Genomic DNA, 24853 nt, shown 5'->3' on the forward strand with positions numbered 1-24853 from the left:
CAGTGGAAACAAAAATATGGGGAGTTTAAAAGTGTCCAATTGAAAACATGTATCAAAATTGTCTAATTGAAAAATTAAGTAAATCTAACAATTTCAGAATTAATTATTTCATTTTTCAATTCAGCAACGATAAATGATAAAAAAATTGAATTATTTCATTCATTAGACAATATACCTAAATAATAATAAAAAAAAATGAATTTGACATTTTACTACTTACAAATCAAATTTGACATTTTTTTTAAAAATCATTTTACTATTTTTTTTTATAAATAGATAGAAAATCACAATTTTCGGATGATTCATAATTTTTATCAGATGATTTTCTACTTACAAGAATATTAAAACTATAAAAAAAATATAAAATTAGATCTCTAAATATATTTTATTATATTGAACAATTGAAATTAATTCTTTAAATGATTTATACAAAATATGGATCATCAATAATACAAACCTACATACGCATTACTCCGACATTAATATTAATATCCAACTTAAAATACAAATTATCAAATCTGATCAGATTTCCTGACTTTTATTAAAAATACCCAAACCGTGACCAAAATTCACTGTTTGGGGTTTTTTTTAGACCAATGGTTGGAATTCAAATTTTGAGATATATTATATTTTATTTTGTGGTTATTTTTTACCAAAGACTAGAAGTTTAATCGCAGACAACCCTAAATTAATTTTTATTACAAAGAAATCCAATTAGATATATATTATTTTAGGGTTATCGACGATTAAAATTTCAGAGTCTTCGGTGAAAAATAATCACAAAATAAAATAATATATATCTAATTGAACTTTTTTCTAATAAGAATTAATTTAAAACTTTCAAGGTCTTTGAGAAAAAATAACTATAAAGTAAAATAATATATATCTAAAAATTTGAATTCCAATCATTGGTCTTAAAAAATAAAAAATCCCAAACATAAATTCACGAAATGTGCTGAAATTTGATAATTTATATTTTAGACTAAAAATATCGGCGCATTACTCTTACAAATTGTTTATTAAAAAAAAAAAAAACAAAGAAAGAAAGAATTTGTAGTCCACAAGCCGATTTTTTTAAAAATACCCACCAAACAAACATTTTATTAAAAATAACCAGACTTCAGCCAAATTTTTAAAAATACCCAAACCGCAGATTTTTTTCCGCGCTCCGGAATTTTTATTACGGGCCGCGGAAAACATTCGCGCCCCGAAATTTTTATTTTTTTTATTTTTTTTTATTATGGACCATTTTTATGAATTTTTGAATTTTTTTTAAATTTATTTGATTTTATAAATTTTTTGAGATTTTTTTGAATATTTTACATGGGTGATTTTGACTTGGGGGATTTTCAGGGGGTGGTAACCTTGGGCGTGGCTAGAGCCTCAAAATGCATATTCCCCTATAGGGGGGCAAGGTTTTCAAAAATGGGTGCCCCCTCATGTACACGCGCGTGGGTGTACATGGCCCCGTCGGTGCCAGCGTCGGTGGTAAATGGCCCGAAAACAGTCCAGCGGCAAGCGGAAGCGGCTAACGTTGGGCAAAACTGACCCGAAAACAGTATAGCTTGGAAAATTAAGCGGATGCAGCCAATCGTTGGGGAAAACTAAGCGGATACGGCCAAGTGTCGGTGAAAAATGGCCCGAAAACAAGCCAGCGACAAGCGGAAACGGCTAACGTTGGGCAAAACTGACCCGAAAAAAGTTCAGCTGGGGAAAATTAAGCGGAAGCAGCCAAGCGTTGGGGAAAATTAAGCGGAATCAGCCAAGCGTTGGGGAAAACTAAGCGGATACGGCCAAGAGTCGGTGGAAAATGGCCCGAAAACAGTCCAGCGGCAAGCGGAAACGGCTAACGTTGGGCAAAAGTGACCCGAAAACAGTTCAGCTGGGGAAAATTAAGCGGATGCAGCCAAGCGTTGGGGAAAACTAAGCGGATACGGCCAAGAGTCGGTGGAAATTGGCCCGAAAACAGTCCAGCGGCAAGCGGAAGCGGCTAACGTTGGGGAAAAGTGACCCGAAAACAGTTCAGCGGGGGAAAACTAAGCGGATACGGCCACGCGTTGGGGAAAACTAAGCGGATACGGCCAAGTGTTGGTGAAAAATGGCCCGAAAACAGTCCAGCGGCAAGGGGAAGCAGCTAACGTTGGGCAAAAGTGACCCGAAAACAGTTCAGCGGGGGAAAACTAAGCGGTTTTCGGGCCATTTTTGAGGTGCAAATTTGGGTTCAGAAGCACTCCTTCAGCAGTTCGGGCAATTGTTGAGAGCCGATATCTCACGATCTGTTTTGAGATTTTGTATGAAACTTCACAGTCTTGTTCTATGAAGTCAAGAATGCATGTCGGTAAATTTTCATGATTTTTGAAGGTGTTTTGATATGTTAATCAGAGGTGCAAATTTGGGCTCAGAAGCACTCGTTCAGCAGTTCGGGCAATTTTTGAGAGCCGATATCTCACGATCAGTTTTGATATTTTGTATAAAACTTCACAGTCTTGTTCTATAAAGACTAGAATGCATGTTGGTAAATTTTCATGCTTTCTGGAGGTGCTTTGATATGTTAACCAGAGGTGCAAAATTGGGTTCAGAAGCACTCCTTCAGCAGTTCGGACAATTTTTGAGAGCCGATATCTCACGATCTGTTTTGATATTTTGTATGAAACTTCACAGTCTTGTTCTATAAAGTCAAGAATACATGTCGGTAAATTTTCATGCTTTTTGGAGGTGTTGTGATATGTTAACCAGAGTTGCAAAATTGGACCAAAAAAACTTTTTTTTTTCTCCAAACTCTAAAAAAAAAAAAAAAAAAAAAAATATTTAAAAATCCGGGCCGCGGAAAATATCCGCGCTCGGGAAATTTTTTTTTTCTTTTTGTTTTTCTTTCGGGGCGCGAATTTTTTCTGCGGCCCGGAATAAAAATTCCGGAGCGCGGAAAAAATCCGCAGTTTGGGTATTTTTAAAAATTTGACTAAAGTCTGGTTATTTTTAATAAAATTTTTTTTTTGGTGGGTATTTTTAAAAAAATCGGGTCCACAAGCAATCTCCGCTTTTTGCCTTTCCCAAACCTCCATTATTATAAATCTAAATAAGCATAAGAAATTCCAGTGTTCACCTTTTTCAATTTCTCAATATATCAAGAGGTTGCTTTTCTCCGACCACTTTGTATAGAGACTGAGAGAGACAAACTGAAACATAATTTCCAGCGACAACCTTTTTGAACTGAGGAGCCTGAAATTGAAATGGGTGTGGTTCGAGTTCGAAAGGTAGGCAAGTACGAGGTGGGTAGAACAATCGGCGAAGGAACATTCGCTAAGGTCAAATTCGCCCAAAATACTGAAACGGGAGAGAGCGTCGCCATGAAGGTTCTAGATCGTGCTACTATTATCAAACATCGCATGGTTGATCAGGTTCCATTTCAGATTTCATCTCTTCTTTGGATTTCCTGCAAAGATTGCAACTCATTCTGCCACCACTACTTTACTGAATCATTTACCAGTAAATTACATCCAAATATTACTTTGCAATTTAATAAAATTCATTTACCAGTAAATTACATCCATGCCATAGTATCAGCTGTTACAATTAGCATAAAGTTTATTGTAGTAACAGATTAGTATCAGCTGTAAACATGTAAATTGTAACTGTAAATTACATCCAAAAATTACTTTGCCATTTAATAATCATTTACCAGTAAGTTACATCTATGCCATAGTATGAGCTGTTACAATTAGCATAAAGTCTATTGTGGTACCAGATTAGTATAAGTTGTAAACCTGTAAATTGTACCAGTAAATTAGATCCAAAAATTACTTTGCAATTTAATAATTATTTACCAGTAAGTTACATCCATGCCATAGTGTGCATTAAATGTTAATTTACCAGTAGATTAGTATCAGTTGTAAGCCTGTAAAGAGTACCAGTTTAAATCACTGCCAAATTGTGGTCTGCGACTCTGTGTCATATTTTAATTTTATTTTACTCTTTATTTCTATATTTATATTCTTTGTTATTGCAGATAACGAGAGATATTTCCACAATGAATTTTGCTCTTATATGCTGTATGCACTTATTCTTTTCAGATAAAGAGAGAGATTTCCATAATGAAGCTTGTTAGGCATCCACATGTTGTCCGCCTACATGAGGCATGTAATTATAGACGATAGTATTTCATTTCTATTATTGCATAGTTACGCTCATATTCTTCATGATTGTAACTGTAGGTTCTTGCCAGTCGAACAAAGATTTACATAATCCTGGAATTTATCACTGGTGGTGAATTATTCGATAAAATTGTGAGCTTCTTTCCCTATCAGCTATCTTCATATTTCATTTGTAATAAACCTAATTAGTTGTATTTATTTCTGGGATAGATGCGGCACGGTAAACTCAGTGAAAATGACTCGCGCAAATATTTCCAGCAGTTAATAGATGGAGTTGATTTTTGCCATAACAAAGGAGTGTACCATCGTGACCTAAAGGTTTTATAAATTTTCTTATAATTGAAACCCTACAAATGGCAAAAGTTTCATTACAAAACTTTGTATGATTGATCTGTTTGATTCTATGCCTGCAGCCAGAGAACCTTCTTCTCGACTCCCAAGGAAATTTGAAAATTTCAGACTTTGGACTTAGTGCATTGCCAGATCCGGTATTTTTGCTGATCTTAGATCATATGATTTCTTTAACATTGAATTAACAACCACCATATATTTAGGGTTTTTTTCATTTATTTTTTTTGCAGGGAGTTAGCGTCCTTAGAACTACATGTGGTACTCCAAATTATGTCGCACCTGAGGTAATAATGGAAAGAAGCACATTCAGCATTTTTCTTTATAGTAATCCGAGATTTCTGACAAATGTGCATTGCAAAGTTAGGTTATTAGCCACAAGGGCTATAATGGTGCACTTGCTGATATATGGTCGTGTGGTGTAATCCTATATGTTTTAATGGCGGGTTATCTCCCTTTTGACGAGGTTGATTTGACTACTCTTTATGACAAGGTACTGAAAAGTAAGAACTATTTTTTTATATAGAAAGGTGGGGGTCTAGCCTACCAACTTCCATTTAATTGTGCATAAAGAACACCCCATCCGGGTTTCGAACCCATGACCTCCCACTAGACCAAAGGCTAGTTCTTGAAAAGTAAGAGTTGAAAGAAAAATATGATGTGCAACAAGTTATACTAACAATTTAACATTATGTTTATAAGACAACATTTTTTTGTTTTGTGCTAACACTTAACAAATCTCATTTATTTGCCCATTTAAACTTGTCTCTTAAGTTAATACAACTCAACAATATCCAATAGGTAGTTCAATTTAGGCATAATTATCCCATTTAATAAAAGTAAGAGATGTATATTATTATGTAATTGCATGATCTAGTTCTTGGACACTCTAGGCCTAGGGTCTTGTTTGTCAGTTTGTCTGTACAATAAAATAGAGTTTAATTTACCACATGAAGAAAAGGATGTCTTCCAAACATAAGTATTGTTTCTTTATATAATGTTATGTAGATAGGAAGAGCCGAATATTCATTCCCTCGTTGGTTTTCTAATGGTGCAAAATCTCTCATAAGAAGAATTTTGGACCCTAATCCTGATACTGTAAGTGCTATATCACTTTGTTGTACCTTTGTTATTTTACTTATTGTTTTACAGTTTTAACAAGTAATTCTCGAAATTTTGTTCAGAGAATAAGAATCGAAGACATAAAAGCCGATGAGTGGTTTTTGAAGAATTACATTCCTGCTAGCGAGGTCGAAAATGAGGATGTGAATCTCGATGAAGTGTTTTCAATTTTTGAATATCCTGAGGTATTTGACTTTTTTCCCCCTCTTTTCACTGAGGTAAGTCTATTAATGGATATGCATATTGAGTTATGAAAAACTCGGTAGAAGGAAACATTTAAAAAAAAAAAGTTGATAACAAATCAAAGCTATATTGGTATTGGTATCAGCCTGTTCAGGACTAAATTGTAGTTTTGGGTTTTCAGGAAACAGTGGAGCGACCCAGAAATGATGAGGAGGGCCCACTTAATCTTAATGCATTTGACCTAATAATGCTTGCTCAAGGTCTTGATCTTTCCTCATTGTTTGATCGAAGACAGGCAAGTTGAAATTTATATGCTCTACTGAAATTACCATGCATGTGTTTTGCTTTAATCAGAAAATTTCAAAATTATATGAATGCTCATATGAATCATTAGGAAAAAAAAAATTGATCTTCACTTCATTTATTTACTGTGTTATTCTTGTATGTCTTAAAATGTATCTGATTTGCTTTTTGTATCTGAGAGTCTTCTTTTTCTTTATAGAATGTTTCAAAACAGCCGTCTCGATTCGTATCAAAAAAATCAGCGAGGGTCATTTTGTCAAGCATGGAAGTTGTTGCACAATCCATGGGTTTTAAAACACATATTCGCAACTACAAGGTGAATTACAAGAGTATGAAATTGATTGCAGTTTCATTTAAAATATAGGACCCCAATAGAAGTAAAAAAAAAAAAAAAAATTACAAGAGTATGAAATTGAACAACCTTTTTGATTGGTTGCAGTATACTGTGGGTCTGGTACACTAATATACTAGTGGACAATTTTGGAACCTTTATTTTGCTTCTTTTTTTTGGTTATAATATAAGGCAATTTTCAGATGCGTGTTGAAGGTCTAACAGCAAATAGAACTGCACACCTCTCTGTAATGCTGGAAGTGAGTTGCCACTATTTATAATTTCTGTTTGTTTTTCAATTCCTGCTGATTCAGTCCTTGTAAAAATATAAATTTTAAAAAAATGACATGGCAGATATTTGAAGTTGCGCCAACATTTTATATGGTGGAAATGCAAAAGGCTGTAGGAGATGCTTCTGAGTATCTCAAGGTACTTCAAGTTGTATAAATTTTGGTGCTCTCAGGATGAAAAGCAAGAAAAAAAATTGTAATTTACTAATTGTGTTTTTCTTTTAATGATTCTCTGTAAATTACAGTTCAACAAGAATTTCTGTAGTAAGCTGGATGATATAATATGGAAACAACCAATGGAGAAGATCAGATCTAGATCAAGCCGGTTCTCAAAACGCTTTTAGTGAGGGTGTTTGTGTGAATATGAGAATATCCAAGTGCTTTTGTGTAAAATTATTTTCTTCTCTTTTATTATGTAATATTTGTTGCAGTGCTTATTTGATGTTGTTTTTAATCAGTGTAGCCATACTTTGATGTTGCGTAGCGATTTTTCTATTCTTACCTTGTTTTTATCTGTAATGCATGAAGAAAAAAAAAAAATGAAAAATGAAAAAGAGAAGGAATCATAAGGCCATGCTAATGCCATGCATAGGTGGCCCATAAAAATGAAAAACTATTATAGGTTATCCATAAGCTGTTTTATCAAATGAGCCCATTTCTAGGAAAGGGGACGCTTGACAACTTAGAGAATTTGTTGACTTAATAGTATTACATTAGAGGAGGGATCACTTACATTTTTTTTTTTTTATGATACCGGATTATATCTTATATTTTCAAATTACATGGATATATTAAAATTTCACATTTTTTGTAATCTTTTTATTATTTATTAAGATGGGTACAAAAAAATTCAAAAAACATGTAAGATTTGATTTGCAAGCATATTTTAATATATTCATTATGTTAAACGGTTTGGATCGACTTTTTTGGATTTTGAAAAGTTTAAAAATATAAGGTGTAATCGGTGTCACCAAAAAAAGGTGTAAGTGGATCACTTCTCATTATAGTATAAACCTAGAAATTGATAATGCTATTTGAATAACACAAATGACAATAATACACTGGAAAACATATTACAAATTGTTTTTACTTCTAGTGAACTTGCAATATTTATTCATGTAGCAAATAAAAAAAAATTAATTATATTGTAGTAGAACAAAGAAAGTCACGTGCTCTAGGTACAATGTCATGTGAGGAGCGTACTTGTTATATATTTTTTTAACCTATCTCCAACCTAGCATTGATCTACTATACCCTACTGCTGACCTCACATTGTACTTCCATATGCAATTCTTCTACTTGTTCATTTTAATTTCATTTTTAATTGCTTTCAATAGAAAAAGCATGTAGACATCCAGATTTAACATTATTTCCTCAAAATACAAAGTTTCATTGCAGCAGCAGTCAGCAGACTTGCAGCATTGCAATTTTGAACCTTTTAGTTGTCTTTAGGGGTGTTCATTGGGTCCGGTTTAATCGGTTTTAAACTAAACCGAGAGAGTTTGGATTAAATGGTTCGATTTTTCCGGTTAAATGGATTGGTTCGGTTCATCCTTTAAAACCGGTTCTTTTTAAACAACTTCCTATGGATTTTGAAACCGGGTTTAAAAATAACCTTGTCTTTGTGCATCAACTGCATGCTGAACAAATCGATCACATCATGGTATTTGCAATAAGAAAACCAGTTTATGAATTTTAATTACTGATGTGATTTTATATCAGTGTCACTCTTGAGAACTTGGCTTGATTGATCGGATCATGAATTTTACAATTATAGTAAGTCATCAACAATTCAAAGGATGCTGGTAAGTAACTTCATTAATAAATAATTTGACTATAGAAGAAGAGAAAATACTTTAATATATATTATTTCCATGTAACCAAAAAATATTGGACAGAAGCCCTTATACAAAAATGAATACTTAAGAGGGAATTAGTGCTAACATCATCTATGAATCATTTTATACACAAAGAATCAACCTAAACTAAACAAAATTGTAGAACCTATCAATATTTGATAGCAAAAAGAAACAAAAAAAATGTGAAATTTGTCGATTAGTCGTGCCAGCATAAAAGCATGACGACGCATTGGCGAATGATATAGAACTTGGCTTTCTGTTCTCTAACTGCTTTGCTGAATCCTCCTCTGCTCTTTACTTGGCTTTGTAGCTTCATCTTCAAATTAATTCTCTTTTCCTTCTTTAGACACAACACAAGAGGAGAGAGATGATAAGGGGAGAGACTTGTACTTGTGTTTGGTTTGGTTGGTTTGAATTAGAATAAAAAGGGGCTTGCTTATATAAGGAGTTGATTAAATAAAGTATAGCCACTTGAGACATAGAAACACTAAACCCATACCTATATGTTTCCCAAAACTGCAATGTAGTGAGATGGAGATGGCCCTTCAGACAAGGCCATGCACTTCTATACCTTTATAATTTATGCATAACCTAAACTTTCTAATTAGCTTGCAATAAGTTGGTACATTTGCATATAAATCCATGTAAGTTTGCAGGTAGGGGTGCAAACGGATCGGATAGTGGTAAGACCATATCCGTTTTCGCTTTTAATTTTCGAATACGGATACAGATCAGATATTAGACGGATACATACAGATACAAATCGGATATTGGATATCCGCAGATATATACATAAATATTTTCATAATTTATGGTAAACTATATGGTATATATCTACTATTTGGATACGGATAATTAAAATTCAAAACCATGTCCATATCCGTATCTGCACGGATATTCGGATATCGGATATCTGTATCTAATTTTCAGATACGAATGCAGATACGGTCGGATAATATCCGATCCGTTTGCACCCCTATTTGCAGGACCCATTTTTTTTTTTAATAAGCATATTCAAAGTATTGAGTTTTTTATGCATAAATATTCAAACTTGAATTTTAAATTAGAAATATCAGAAAATCTTTTTAATGTCAAGGGATCGAGAGGTTATATTGACAATATTTTTTTTTGTTAAAGAACCGACTAATAGTACAGTTATTAAAAAAAATATAAATACTTAGTTTAGATAATATAATTTGGTGATGGATTAAGGAAACATAAAGTATTTTTTTTTCTAATCATTTTATGCACATCGGTCCGTACTATAAATTTGTATCTTTATTTTAAAAGTTCAAAAGTCGGTCCTAATCGTTCAACACATTATAGCTATATAAAGATGTATTTAGAGGTCAAATTTTATATTTTTTTATAATATTTTCTATTACTTTCGAATAGTTAGAAAATCATTATTTTTAGATAGTTCACTTTCGTTAGATCAAGTAATTTTTCATCTATTTAAAAATAATATAAAAAATATAAAATTTAGTCTCTAAGTACATATTTATATAAAAATAATGTTGAATGAACTTTAAAAAAACATATACCAATCCATAGTAGAGAGCCAAAGGCGACGCTTTGCATAGTATTGCATAGTATCGTAACTTCACTCTTAATTTTATATGAGTTATAAAAATAAAAATTTGTGAAAACAGATCGTCAAAGTAGGAAATCGATGTGCACCGTACAATATCACGTGTCAGCCCATATGCTTGACGAGCAATGCTCTGCTACTAATTACCATCATCATCATCATCATCATCATCCCTTATTCGCTTGACCTAAAACTTTGGTCTTGCTAATCACTTTTAACTTTTAAGTTTTAATCCATACAATTGCTTCGAGATATTGTTTCCCTTGAACCCCTTCCCCCTACCTTTTTATTTTTATTTAAATTACGCACCCAAATAAACATACACTATATTTGCACATCTGACCTTACATTAGATGGTAATTAGTTACAATTTTTTTTTAAGATAGAAAAATGAAGATTTAGCTTTCTAACATCCATTTAATTGTCCATGCTAGCTAGACTCTTCATTCAGTTTTTTTAAACTACAACCTCCCACACTAAAAGTGTTACCCTTTATCATTAAATTAAAAGTTGATTCTTAATAAGTTACAAGACTATAATAAAAATATAACTGATAGATGATAATATAAATGATACAATTGGATAGAGAATAACAAATTATTCTAACTCTAACTTTTTATTTGAATGGGAGCTAGAATAATTAGAATAGCGAAATTTGGGATTAGTAGATGATAATAGAGAAAAATAGTGATTTTTTAGATTAGTGTGAAAATGGTGCTATTCGGATTAGTAAAATGTGTTTAGATTGTACATTTGGAATAATAAATAGTTGTAACCCATAAAAAATAGTGTTAAAAATGTACTATATATTTAAGAAAAAATATAGGCAAGTGAGGTCTCAAATTAATTGTCACAACGTGGAGATAATAGAAGCGACGCCAACTTTGTCATTTTGGTATTGTACTGTGAAAATCTGAGAAGGAAATATTTTTCTCTCTCTTCATACTTCCGAATAATAGTTATTCCAATAGTTACAAGAAATAGAGAATAACAGTTGTTCTAGGTTTTGAATAATAAAAATATCGTTTGGATACAGTTACTATTCCAAATAACATATATTCTAGACACATCCAAAACATAGAATAGCATATTCTGAATAATATATAACCTAACACTAACTTTTTCAATATTCTAGCTATTCTCATTATATCCAAACATATGATAAACGTGAAGCTTGAATTCGTAAAAATTTGGTCCCTGGAGACGTGCATATTTATAGTTGAAATATTTTACATATAGTAGCAAAGATACATAACTCTTATGTGGGAGGTTATGTGTTCGAAATTCACAAAGTGGAAAAATCTTCTATAATATACATAGGAGTTTGAAAGTGTGTTGGATGATTTGATTTTCAACTCATGATTTAAAAAAAAGGGTTGAATGGAAAATGTTGTGAAACATAATTAATCTTAGTTAATTATTCGTTTGTAAACATGAACAGCTGGAATTGAAATTAAAATTTGCTTGGTAAGTGGAGCAGCTCGTCGGTCCTTGGGAGAGGCAGCATTAGCAACACTTCACAGCTAACAATCCATTGGGCTGGCTCACTATCATGCCACTATGCCTTCAAAACCCTAATTAATTAACCAAATTAAAATAACCAACTTGCTTTCATTGCCTTGTAAACGGTAAACACCTCACGTGCATCTCCAACTTTCCACCTCTTTTCCCTTTTTTACAATTTAACACAAACCTCAATCCAATTGCCCATCTCAAAAATCCAACCCGCTAAGATGAGTATTATATTATGGTTAGGGCCGGTCTGAAGATTTTAAGGTCTGAAATAGAAAATTTTTTTTAACTCTTTATATATATAATTTTTTTTTATTAATATACCAATGGATCATATCTATTTATAAAAAAAAAATTGAGTTTAGTCATTTATATATATGCAATTTAATATTTTATTGGAACAGAAGAAAAGTTTAGTCATTTATATATACAAAATTTAGACCCTTAATATTTTATTTATTTTTAATATATACAGATTAAAAATTTTAAACTATACATTTTTTTTAATATATACAGGGACGGACCTGATTATGGCACTATACATAGTGCGAATTTTTTCATACTATGAATTAATATATTCATTTTTCAAGTTCAAACAGTTGATCTGAACAATTTAATATGATCTCCATATGAAAATGTGTTTGTAGATCAAGTTTTATATCTTCTAAAAAAATTATACTATTTTTTTTAGATAGGTACAAAATCACTTGATTTAAAAATTCTAGACCATTCAAAAATAGTTATTTTGTACCTATCAAAAAAATATTAAACACAATATTTATAAAAAAAAATGTAAAACTTAGTCTTCAAGTACATTTTCATATGAAGATCACGTTCAACGGTTCATATTGATTGTTTGAACTTTAATAACAAATATATTGATCCATAATAAGAACCAATATGCGCTATGCATATATAGTAGCATAGCCTCACTCTTATATTAAATAAATTAATTCTTGTCTTAATTAGTTGACAGTTTATGAGTTAAACAGAGTTGGAAATCTGAATCCAAACCACTCGATCTTTTAAAGTCCATCTAATTTTATTTATTTTGTGTTTTATAAGCTAAAGTAATTTCTACCACAATCTACCCAATATCAACTATAATATTTTATTATAGTAACTGGCAATTTCAAAAAAAGAAATCAGAAAAGATAAATTAGTATAATTAATTTTGAATTTATTCAACCTAAAATAATAGATAGCATTCGTGAGGGAATATTCTTAAAATTGCAATAGTCAAATCTGGTAGTGTGAACTATATATATATTATAGAGTTCACACCTTTCTGTCTTGTTTTTGTTATAATCTGATTTAGTATTTGGGATTGTTCATTGGAATCAAGGAGACAAAAGCTGGTGAAATGTGAATAGCTACGCCTACGCATGCAGGTTGATTAAAAACTCACTTTAATTATTACCTTGAAAAGTGAAGTAGAAAATTCAAAATTCACACTTGCTTTGTTTTGCTTGGTGAGGTGCAACATCTCATGTGACATGAACCAACTCTTGCCTTACTTTTTCTAACATATGGGTGGGGTATTGGTATTGGGTTAACCAAGAAAAGATTTAAGATTTACATTTTGGCATTTCTCACTTTTGTTTCTTTTGCTGCTGTTTCCTGTCCTGAGTATGAAACCATCCCACCCACTTAGGGGTGTTCATTGGTCCGGTTTGATCGGTTCAAACCGAATTAGTTTGGAATAAACGGTTCAATTTTTTTGGTTTAATGGTTCTGTTTGATTGGCATTTAAAACCGAATTATAACTTCAGTTCAGTTCGGTTTGAAAATTTTCAAAACCGAAATAACCAAATCGATCAAACTTTTATATATTATGAATTTGGTTTGGATTGTCCCGGTTTATTTCTTAATCAATTGCTTTAGATATTTCGGTTTATTTCTTAATATCCCAGTTTATTTCTTAATACTCCGGTTTATTTCTTAATATACTTCGGTTTATTATAAATTAATTACTTTAAATAAAAAATTAATATATTTCGGTTTGAACCAAACAAATCGAAATAAAACTTTGGTTTTGTTCAGTTTGATTGCAATGCTAAATCGGTTCGGTTCAATTCTATTTTTAAAACTGAATTATAACTTTAGTTTACCTAATTCAATTCGGTTTCAACCGAACCGTACCGATGAACACCCCAACACCCACTGCTTCAAATTGGGACTGGACTAAGTTAATATAGGAGCAACAATCAACTGTGTTTGTTATATTAATTACAAACTGAACGCATCTTCCATTACAATAAAAGTATAAGCATTTTGGGCCAAAACAATACTGAAATTGGGCTTTTGGATTTGTTGTATATCAAGTATATATGGGCAACCGATGAAGTGTTATTTCTGAACACTCTTCTCCTCTTCTTACTATAAAAGCGAAACAGCAAACTGTCTTAATTTGTCTTCTTGTCACGTCTCTGCTTACTTTAGCATAAGTAAAAGACATAATAACTTACGTATTACCTGATAGTTTTGATAATTTTAAGATCTTAAATGTTGTCTAAATAGATCAATTAAAACTTGTAGACACAAACACAAACGTATTTTAATTGCATTCTATCACAGTTTTTAAGTAGAATATATATTCGGTATATCTACTTGATTTAATATATGAATTTACACACAGTGCTAATAGATAATTCGTCCATGATGTGTTTCAAATAGAATTTTTATCTCTAATGTCCTGCAATTCGACTGCTCTTTTCCAAGTGTTTTTCTCTGATTATCAACATTATCTAAAGTCTCATAGAATAATAAATAACAAAAAATTGATTAAAGAATTAGAATCTTCATATTGAACTAGTACAAAGTCTAAATTACTATTCAAAATATCCTTAATAATATTATAAATTATCTATCTTTTTTCCCATTCAAAATAATCTAAGCATAATGGCCTAAACTATATATTTTTTTCTATTAAAAAAACCTAAACATTATGGCATAAACTATCTATCTTTTCTTCATTTAAAATAAAAAGCAATCCAGGCTTTGAAAAAAAAACTAATCCTTAAAAAAAAAAAATCAGTTTGGACCTTTAAATAAAAACCTATGTAGCATAACATGTAGCACAAATAGTAGACCGCTATTATTGTTATAGCGGCCATAGAGGAAATAATGCACTTTGATCACATAGCTTAGCATTTAAGATCCGAAAATAATATAGCACCACTATAGCGATATTTAGAACAATGTTTACAGTATATTAGATTAATTAATAACTGATTGGTCATGTCTTCATATATTTCTATTTTTTATATCATTTAAGGAATGTTATTTGTCATTTAATATGTCATTTTGTATGGGATTTTTGTCTGAAAATATGTCAAAAATATCAAAATATATGTATGACATTTATTGAAATATTTCATTTAAGGAATGTTATTTACATGTAGATATCATTTAATATGTCATTTAGTAATATGTTATTTAGTTTATTTTTTTTTTTTTTATGAAAACTAGATATATATCATTTAATATGCCATTTAGTAATGTTATTTGTTATTTAGTTTAATTTATTTTATGAAAAATGTTATTTTGTATGAGATTTTTCTTTGTTCTCTTATAATATATTCTTGTTACAACGTACGGGCACGATACTAGTAGTAACTCATACATAATTAACTTAGAAATTATAAACTTAGATAAACTAACCCAACTCTTGCAAACTCTAAATATAATTTAAAACAACTTATTAGATAATCTAAATAGTCAAACATAAGAACTAGCAACACAATAAAGCATCATATAAAAACAACAACATAATTAGACAATATAATTAAACATCATAAGAAATGAAAACTAGTGAGACCGTGGAACTCCTTAGAACTTGTGCACCGGCCATTCAATAAGAAAACAACAACACAAGTAAACATCATAGAAAATGAGAACCTGGCCATGGGACCCCATTATGCACTGGCCCGACGAATTGCACTAGCAACTCTATCATTCCGAATCCGAATCCAAGTCCTAATCTTTGTCCAAAACGGTTCAGTTTCCGTCACAAAATCTCGGGGGTATTGAAGTGGCATCGTAGGCCATTCACTGAGCAGATATGCAAGGAAGGGAAGAGGAAGTGATAGAAAACAAATTAAAATAGCGAGCCAAAGGAAGTGAGGGGCCACTACTGTGTACAAACCAGTTGCAAATGCCACGGTAGTAGCTATTAATGCAAACCACATGAGTTTCCTGGTAAATGATCTGTAGGAAAGAAGGAATTCCCGGTCCTTCCACCTAGCTAAGATGCATATGAAGGCAACAGAAAGAGAGGAGCACATCGCTAATGTGTCAGATATCAGGAATGCCTTGAAAGCAGGCTTTCTTGCCATAACGGGGAGTCCATCTTCAGTTCCACCAGGCAAGGCAAAAGCAGCTGCGAAGGTAATTGTGGCAATGAGGGTTGCCACTAAAGACGTGTTTGTTGTGTATGTACTTCCTGTGTCTGACTTGATTTCTTGCATTGGTTTCTCTCTTATGACATTCAATGTTGACTGATGTTCATAAAAGGTTCTTGCCTGGGGATCAGCTTTTGACATTAGCAGAAACACTTCATTCTGTATGCATGAAAGAATGTATAAATGAAGCTCATGCATTATTAAATAATCAAGCATATCTACATAATAAATATAAAATATTGAAAATATAAAAATAGGTAAACATGCACTACTAAAAATCGCAAATAAAACAGATTCTTATAGATAGTAAAACGTTGTGAGACGCTAGCAATGATATTGTTTCACTTCTTGACTAATGAAATGCTGGTAATTGGTAAACACAATTAAAAAATTCTAATTTCACAAGAGGTGAAGCTATCAATAACAACATTTCTTAGAGGTGAGACTCTAAATGATAACGTTCCACCTCCGTACAAAAACATTATCAAAGGAATAGACAGCAACAGATAAGAAATAGGTAGCTACTACCTTAGTGCCTTTGTATATCCCTTCCTTTTAAAATAGAAGCCAACAAAGGAAACTGTAGGGTCTAGGTTGCCTTCTTACATTTTTTTTTTCGAACTACCCATACAAATTAACCTTTTCTTTTTGTCAGACGATTTAATTATTTTTTAGCCTTATACATGGATAATGGATATAGAGATCATAGCATACCCATTTTAAAGATTTTGCGCTATCCGTGATCAATCGCCAAAATGCTGGTAAGCCATTGCTGTCATAAATTCTGACGTCTATTTCTCCGTGAGCCAGTAGAGAACGAACAATTCTAGGATTGCACTTCTGGACTGCATAATGTAAAGCAGTATTTCCATTGTTATCCCGCATGTTGATGAGTTTGTCAAGTTGACGGTTTCCCATAATGAACCCTACGAACTCTTCTTGGTCTTGAATTATTGCTTCATGAAGAATTGTCAAACCAGCTTCGTTGTGATACGGAGCATCTGGACAGTGCTTGAGAATCGCTCGAGCAGCATCAATGTGACCTCGAGATGCGGCAGCAATCAGGAGAGGGTTGTTTCCCTCCTTTTTGTTCACATGATAACCTAAAGAGCGGACATAGTTCAACATTATTTCGATGACATCAGGTTGGTTCCGATGCACAGCATACTCAATCGGAGTTTGTCCTGACTTGTTTTCTTCTTTGGCTAAATCGCGAAAATCCATCATAATTTTATATATGATTCCTACAAAATATATATGATGCACCAATAAATAACAATGAAAAATGTTTAACGGAACCATGTTTCATACCAATTAATCTGAGGAGAAGTAATGTTAAAAATAAATCAATATTGGCAGTTCATTGCAAACTCAGACAGTTTCAGATTTAGGATACATCTGGTATACACCTTTTTCTGGTACATCCGTTGAGTATAATACATGGTTCTAAAACTCGGAATCGAAATGGGATACTTGACTGTGGAATCATAATCAAATAAATAGGTCGAATCGAATCGAAAACTCGGATTTTTTTGCTATAAGTTTGTTTTGCACTAAAAATAATAGGAAAAAATTGGTAAAACATTAATTTGTTAAAAAACGAAGGTACTGAAGAAAACAATTATTTACTGGTCTTAATATTAATCCCTAAAAGAAGAGAAAAAGAAAAAATAACAAAAAAATGAAAACAAATTAAGATGTTAATTTATAAAATAAAAATGGAGGTATCCATGAAAATATAAATAAGAGGACAAATTATTAGAAAAAGAAAAAAAAAGCCGTGAGGAAATGCTTCTATTTCCATACACGATGGATCCTGGTTGCTCCTGGTTCACAATGGACCAAATGGTTTTTCTATTCTGTACACAATAAACCAGTTCACTATGTCGATCTATTTAAAAATATACATATGTTTGTCTTTCTCCCTCTACATATTACTTGAATCATTTTCTTCCCAAATCGACTACCTTTTCATTTCTTCCCAAATTCGTGACTTTCTTAAGTAAATCCAAATTGATGCCAAAAAGCGTAGAATTGACCTGACTCGGACAAAAAATTGGATAACTCGTCCGAGTCAACCCGATTCAACCGAATTTTGATAAAAAAAAAAAACGCATGAACATGAAACTTGGACAAAACTCGGCTCATATGACTGATACCGTTCTAACTTGGCCGAGTCAACTCGGACTCAGCCGATTGTCCAATCCATGGTAGAATTGAACTATTCTCCAAATTAATAATTTAAAACTATGCGTATTGTTAGGACATGGCATATATCAAGTTTGTTATAATTTGAGTATTGTTTAATCGTCCTATGTACGATTTGAAACTTTTAACTGTTTAATTTGCTTTCATTGTCTTTTGATGGAGCTCAAACAAATAAAAAAAATACAAAAAAGTTGATAAACACTGTATTTAATGATGCGTGACCCATCTACGGCTCTAGACTTTTATGTAGGAATAGAAGAATATAGAATAATTTGTTTAGATTTTAAGAAAGAGTTGAAGAGAATACAAGGTAGATTTTGAATAAGAAAACATATATTATAAATTCATAATAAAGATGGTCAATTAACGTATTGTAAATATTTTTTTGTTATTAATTAGTAAATATTAAAGCCACTAACTTAACAAAAAGAAAGAATGGACTTGCACCCTACAATTTCCCATAATTTTAATTAAAGTGTAGATCATATTTCATAGATAATTTCAACAATTAATATATGAGGGATCTAATTACACTCTATATTTTCAAAGTCTAAATAGTCGATCCAAACTGTTCAACATAATGGATATGTTAAAATAAAATGTGCTTGCAGATCAAATCTTACATTTTTTTTGAATTTTTTTATTATTTATTAAGATGGGTACAAAAATTCAATGGTCTGAATATAGCGATTTTGTTAAATACTTAATAAATAGTAAAAAAATTCTAAAAAATGTAAAATTTGATCTGCAAGCACATTTTAATATATCAATTATGTTAAATGGTTTGGATCGACTAATTGAACTTTAAAAAGTTTGAAAATCGAGAGTGTAATTCCGTGTCACCAAAAAATATGTAATTGGATCCCTCCTCTTAATATATATGCATATTTTCGTATCATTTCTAACATATATACCTATATTTCTATTTCTCACAGCTGCATGGAGAGCATTGTCATCATTAGCTCCTATAGGATTGCGGAGCTCAGATTGCCACAACTTGAGGAAGACATCATCAAAACCCCTCATGACTGCAATATACATGGGTGATTCGTTATAGTTGTTCACTCTTTGTGGGAATTTAGGTTTTGCTTCAATCAGTTCCAGTGCAAGGTCTTTATGGCCGTGGCGAATTGCATGGTGCAGTGCGCTATCCCCATTGCTGTCTTGCTCTAAGATAACCTCGCTTAATTCTGGGTGTTGGATATACTGTTTCAGCAAGGTAGATGCTAGAGAGACATTGCCACTTTTCACGGCAACAATCAGGGGAGTCTCTCCGTACAAGTTCGGTTTGGAGAGGAGAGACTTATTTAGTGTCCATACCATCTCAGAGAATTCCTTGTGACCAAAACTCAAGGATATGTTAAGGCATGTATTCCCTTGTGAAGTTGTTCCAAGCAGAACTTCAGGATTCTTATTTGAGATCAAATCCTCTATTTCAGCAGTATTGCCAGATATGGCTGCCTCGAGCAGCTCATCATCGATTGCCGAACCATTTGTGCTTGAAGAAGAATTCTGCATATGGTTACTACTTGAGGTACCTGGTTGCATTGATATCTGATGGAAACTATTTGGTGAGTATAATGGTCTGCAAAATCAGCCGAGTCGAACCAGAGTCGGTTGACGGTGAGCCAATTTTAGAGCGAGTTACGTGTTGTGCAATTTTGCAGTGAAAGCTCGGTTCGGAGGAGATTCTCTCTCAGATGAGCCTATTCTGTCTTTAATTATTGAGTTACTGATTTGGGAAGAAAGAGAGAATAGTGAACTTGAGTATAAGAGAAAGAGTGATCTGTGGAGAAGAAATATATACATCTTAAATAGATCGACTTGGTGTTCTCTGATCCATAAAGTATAGAACTAGAAATAACATTTGTCCATGGTGAACGGCAAATAACATTAGTCCGTAAATATATCATTAAACACGAAAGTATATTTCATACATTATAACACTACTAGAGAAAAACAGTTGAAATCGCGTTCTGCCATCAGATTCCGAATCATTGCTTATCGTCCTGATAGAAAATGTACACACATATGCTATCGGCTCAAAACAGATGGCGTTAATCAATATACCATCGGCAGCACACATTCGACCATCAAGTTTGACGAACCCAACGCCATCGCTTTCGTTTCGTCACCGATGACAAATGTGATTAACGTTGTCTACTAAATTTCAATAGCCAATTGCAATAGTATCTTGCACCATCTGCTTTGTTTGTGTTGACATTGGTAAATCCTAGTTTTCTAGCTGATCATTAATTTCTTAACCGATGGTGATGTACATGTAATTATTATTATTTTTATTATTGATTCTTGTATTATGGACTAAAGCAACAATAAACATGCATGCGCTCATTCCATAGCCATCTTTGAACCAATAATTAATATATACATATACAAGTACTCCAACATATAATATATATCAATCCATGCCACTAGCAATATATATAAAGATTTGACAACAATTATTAACCAACAAGCACTAACAATATCACACATACAACCAATAAACACAACAATAGTTCATTGTACCAGAAAACTAACTGTTCTTACCACACAATTATTAATAACAACAAAAAATAAGTGTCTGAACACAAGAACTCAAAAACAATAACTATTTTGAATCACAGACAACAAATTGTCAAATCCTCCCACCACCAAGTACCTGCACGTTAATTAAACTAATGATAATTCCAAGAAGAACTTACACCATTGGATACGGATGTCATGTAATTCGTATTCTTTTTATGGCATTTTGGATAGACGACACTGCATGAACAAATGAAAACATATGAATAACGTATATAATTAAGAACTTAATCTGAAAGAATGATAGAAATAGGTGATGGATAAATCTTTGAAAAAGAACGTGCATAATTTTTGATGAACGTCTCCATGTTCTTCATTACATAATACTCAGACTCCCATAAATTGCTTTGTGGGGGGGCTCTGATCAAATGTGTATTGTTTAAAACAAGATCTAATTAGTAGTGCAATTGAAATTTCAAATAAGTTGCAAGAAAATACTCGATTAAAATATTTCTTATTCTGAAACATTCTGACCTCCAGTGCTCTCCTCCCCGGCGTGTACCGACCTCCTCGAGAGATGTATGACTTAAAAGCCCTAGAATTATTAAAGGTCAGTATACGGTACGTACCTAGAAGTAGGCAAAGAGAAGTATTTTGCATTTTAAATTATATGTATTTTGCTTACTGCTATAATACATGAACAATGTAAAACTTTCAGTCATTATTATTTAGCACCGGGTCCAGCAAGTAGGCAACATTCTATCTTAGGATAATAATTAGAAGCCTCCAACGTCTCTACAATATAAGTTATAAAATAAGATTATTATCCTGTTAAGAATAGATAATAAACATGAGTATAATTAGCAGTTTACCCATCTTTGTGGCATGATAAGAATGCAAGATTCTTATCATACAACTTTAGCAAGGAATTGACCAAGTACGAAATGGAATGTTCACCAGCATATTTAATAGCTGTGTCCCTAAGCGGACTGGGATCCAGGAAACCAATGTTAACATTATTTTGGGCACCTTAGGAATTAGTTTTATGCAATACCTGAAAATAATCAGTGTCATAATAAAATAAAGGAGTTGATTGTAAAAATAATAGATATGTTTATAATAATAAATACTCAAAATGTCCAGACTTGGATAATAGAGACATCGATGTCGTTAAAATACATAAAATCATGGAGATCTTTGAAATCCACTGTTATCTGGAAGCTCTCATGTATCCCGTAAAGCTCCCTGCCCGTAATTAAATAGGCGGAAGGCTCCTCCTTCTGATAGTGGCATCGCAAGATATCTGTTATGTAGTAGTTGAAATTTCAGGCCCATTTCGTCTAATGTCTCCTGATTTATAAGCGAAATCCGACCCCGTATTCCTTCTACAGGTCTTGACCCGTCCAATGCCTCCTGATTTACAGGCCGGACTCGTTTTATATGAGACATGAGACATGAGAAATATTATGAGACAAGAAATATTATGAGTTGGTCACGTCCATTCAATATTTCACAACCCAACTAAGATTAATTAATTTACTTATTAAAAATTAAATAATTAATCGATATAAATAAATTTGGAGGCTTTTCAAGGTTTAGAGTTAGTTTACAAAAGGTATAATGAGTTATTTTTTTAGTATTTTTATTTTTTAAAGTTTCGAATGTGTCATTTTTATGCTTTGCTCAAAGTTGCAGTCAAATTGAACTTTAATTGGTGTAAAGTGGAAACTTTATATATTCCAACAAAATCGGATATATGTTCTTGGCTTGAACTGATTTTTATGCTTTGCTCAAAGGTGCAGTCAAATTGCACATGTACATGTGCGCACTTATTAGCTTTCACAAGAATGCATCTTTTTTTTTCTTTTTCTTTTTTTCCTTAATTTTCCTCTTCAAATTAATTTAACTAGTAAAATTAATTTAACTAGTAGGCTTAGAGAGAGGATCGGCTCCTCTCTCTAATAATTGTACATACGGTTTTCATTGGAGATCTTTTAAATGGTGACATATGGATGGTAACAGCTTCATCCAATCAAGCCATACAATTAATTGGAGAGGAAAAGCGCGCCATGCAGGTTAGTGACTCTTTGATTGCTGCAACTTTTTTATTATCTTGCGTGCAATGCAATAAAGAATAATTCTAGTATTAGTAGAGACGTAGGCAAGAAATAAAGACTTGCTGTAAGTTTAATATCAACAAGTCTTAATTTCTCGCGTGTCTATTAGTATTGAAATTATTCTTTATTGAATCACACGAAAGAAGCCACTAACATTGCTGTAAGTTTAGTATCACATAAGCCACTAACTTTATAAAAAAAAAAAAAAAAAGAGTTTAGTACCACATAAATTGTTGTTTCTCTATGTTGACGATATATGTTAGTAATGTTGAATAAAATGTGTGTCACTATTGTGCATTTTTGCATGCAATGTGTATTATTATTGTTCTATTAATAATTACAACACAAAAGATATTAATTAGGAGCAAGTTAATCTTTAGTTAATTCTCTATTGAGTTGGTATATCATGTATGTTATTAAATAATTATCTCATTAATTATAATTACACCATACATATTTTATATATCTCTAAATTAACTTAATAACACAATATACATAATCATCAGTACTTGAATACATGGAGAAGTTGTTTTTACTTTTTGGTCTAGCTAGTTAATTATAATTAGCAAGGTTCTAAATAGCGTTTATCGCGTCATAGCGGGGAGCCTCCAAAAAAAGCTATAGCGAATAGCGACGCTATAGCGAAAGCTATTCCAAATAGCGTTTTTTATTTTTATAAAAATTATATTATATATTTGTACTAAATATCAACATTATTTAGTCTCATAGAACAATAAATAATATCAAATTGATTAAAAAATTATAATATTCATATTGAACCAATACAAAGTCCAAATTGCGACTCAAAATATCTATAGTAATACTAATATCATAAACTATCGATCTTTTTCTATTTAAAATATCTTTAACATCATAACATAATTTATCTTTTTTCTATTTAAATTTCAAAATAACCTAGAAATTGAAAAGAAAAAAAATCATACTTCTAGTAAAATAAACAGATGATCCTTGAAGAAATTCTTGTTAGTCCCTAAAATTTCCATAATTTAACAATTATTTAATTTATTTATCATCAGTTAAAAAAAACCAAGAGCAAAATGAAAAAATTATTATAGCGGACTTGAATTTGATACAATGTAATATTCATCAAAATTAAACAATATCTTCACCATTTATTTATTTTAAAGCTCGTATAAATTGAAAAAAAAAACAGTAAATGTTGCATAGCGCGCGCTATTTGCGCTACACGCTATACGCTATAGCGGACCGCTATTACCGCTATAGCGTCTGTAGCGCAAATAGCGTGTTTTAATGCCATAGCATAGCGTTTGGTCTCCAAAAACGCTATAGCGCGCTATTTAGAACACTGATAATTAGGTTCAACAATAAGTATTACCCTTTAGAACATCCCCATCGATTCAAAAAAAGAACAGAGTTGGTATTGATCAAACTAATGCTGACGACTCATATATCTACATCACGGATAGTAAACTTCACCACATCTCCACCATCAGTGCAATGCCCAACCGATGTCACAAGGTCAATCAATCTATCAAAACCAACGGTTGGATAAAAAAAATCAATGGCAAAGGGGGGGCCATCAGCGCCATCGATTGGTTAAACACCAACTGATGGTAAAAAGTTTAATGTAATTACAGCGCTGTTACTCGTGACGTGCACCATATGTGCGAAAGCATATCCGATGATAAAGAGGCAATGATAAATATGTTTTTTTTTGTAGTAGTGTAAATATTGGAGCAACATTCAACTGTATTTCTTATATTAATTAGAAACTGAAATCTTCCATAACACTAAAAGTAAAAGCATTTTGGGCCAAAACAAAACTGAAATTGGGCTTTTGGATTTGTTGTACATCAAGTATGGGTATAACCGATGATAATAAAACTCATTAGCGTTATTTCTGAATAGTTAATACTCTTCTCTTCTT

General features: G+C 32.1%; 2 protein-coding genes across 2 annotated transcripts; one reads left to right on the forward strand and one right to left on the reverse strand.

The window, feature by feature from the left end:
* Window positions 1-3102: 3102 nt before the first annotated feature.
* Window positions 3103-7229, forward strand: LOC144548442 (CBL-interacting protein kinase 8-like). The gene is made up of 14 exons (XM_078297105.1): window positions 3103-3398; window positions 4071-4133; window positions 4212-4283; window positions 4362-4469; window positions 4565-4639; window positions 4733-4786; window positions 4867-4992; window positions 5508-5597; window positions 5684-5806; window positions 5986-6099; window positions 6307-6423; window positions 6642-6698; window positions 6793-6867; window positions 6974-7229. Exons 1-14 carry the CDS (start codon window positions 3231-3233, stop codon window positions 7070-7072), a joined length of 1341 nt encoding a protein of 446 aa, XP_078153231.1. The 5' UTR covers window positions 3103-3230; the 3' UTR covers window positions 7073-7229.
* Window positions 7230-15525: 8296 nt separating this feature from the next.
* LOC144548309 (protein ACCELERATED CELL DEATH 6-like) lies at window positions 15526-19849 on the reverse strand. Its single transcript, XM_078296984.1, has 3 exons — window positions 19216-19849; window positions 16808-17337; window positions 15526-16252 (listed from the first exon to the last, which is right to left on the reverse strand). Exons 1-3 carry the CDS (start codon window positions 19847-19849, stop codon window positions 15608-15610), a joined length of 1809 nt encoding a protein of 602 aa, XP_078153110.1. The 3' UTR covers window positions 15526-15607.
* Between the last annotated feature and the right edge of the window lie 5004 nt (window positions 19850-24853).

The sequence above is a fragment of the Carex rostrata genome, chromosome 33, assembly GCF_964058835.1.
Source record: "Carex rostrata chromosome 33, lpCarRost1.2, whole genome shotgun sequence".
NCBI classification, from domain to species: domain Eukaryota; kingdom Viridiplantae; phylum Streptophyta; class Magnoliopsida; order Poales; family Cyperaceae; genus Carex; species Carex rostrata.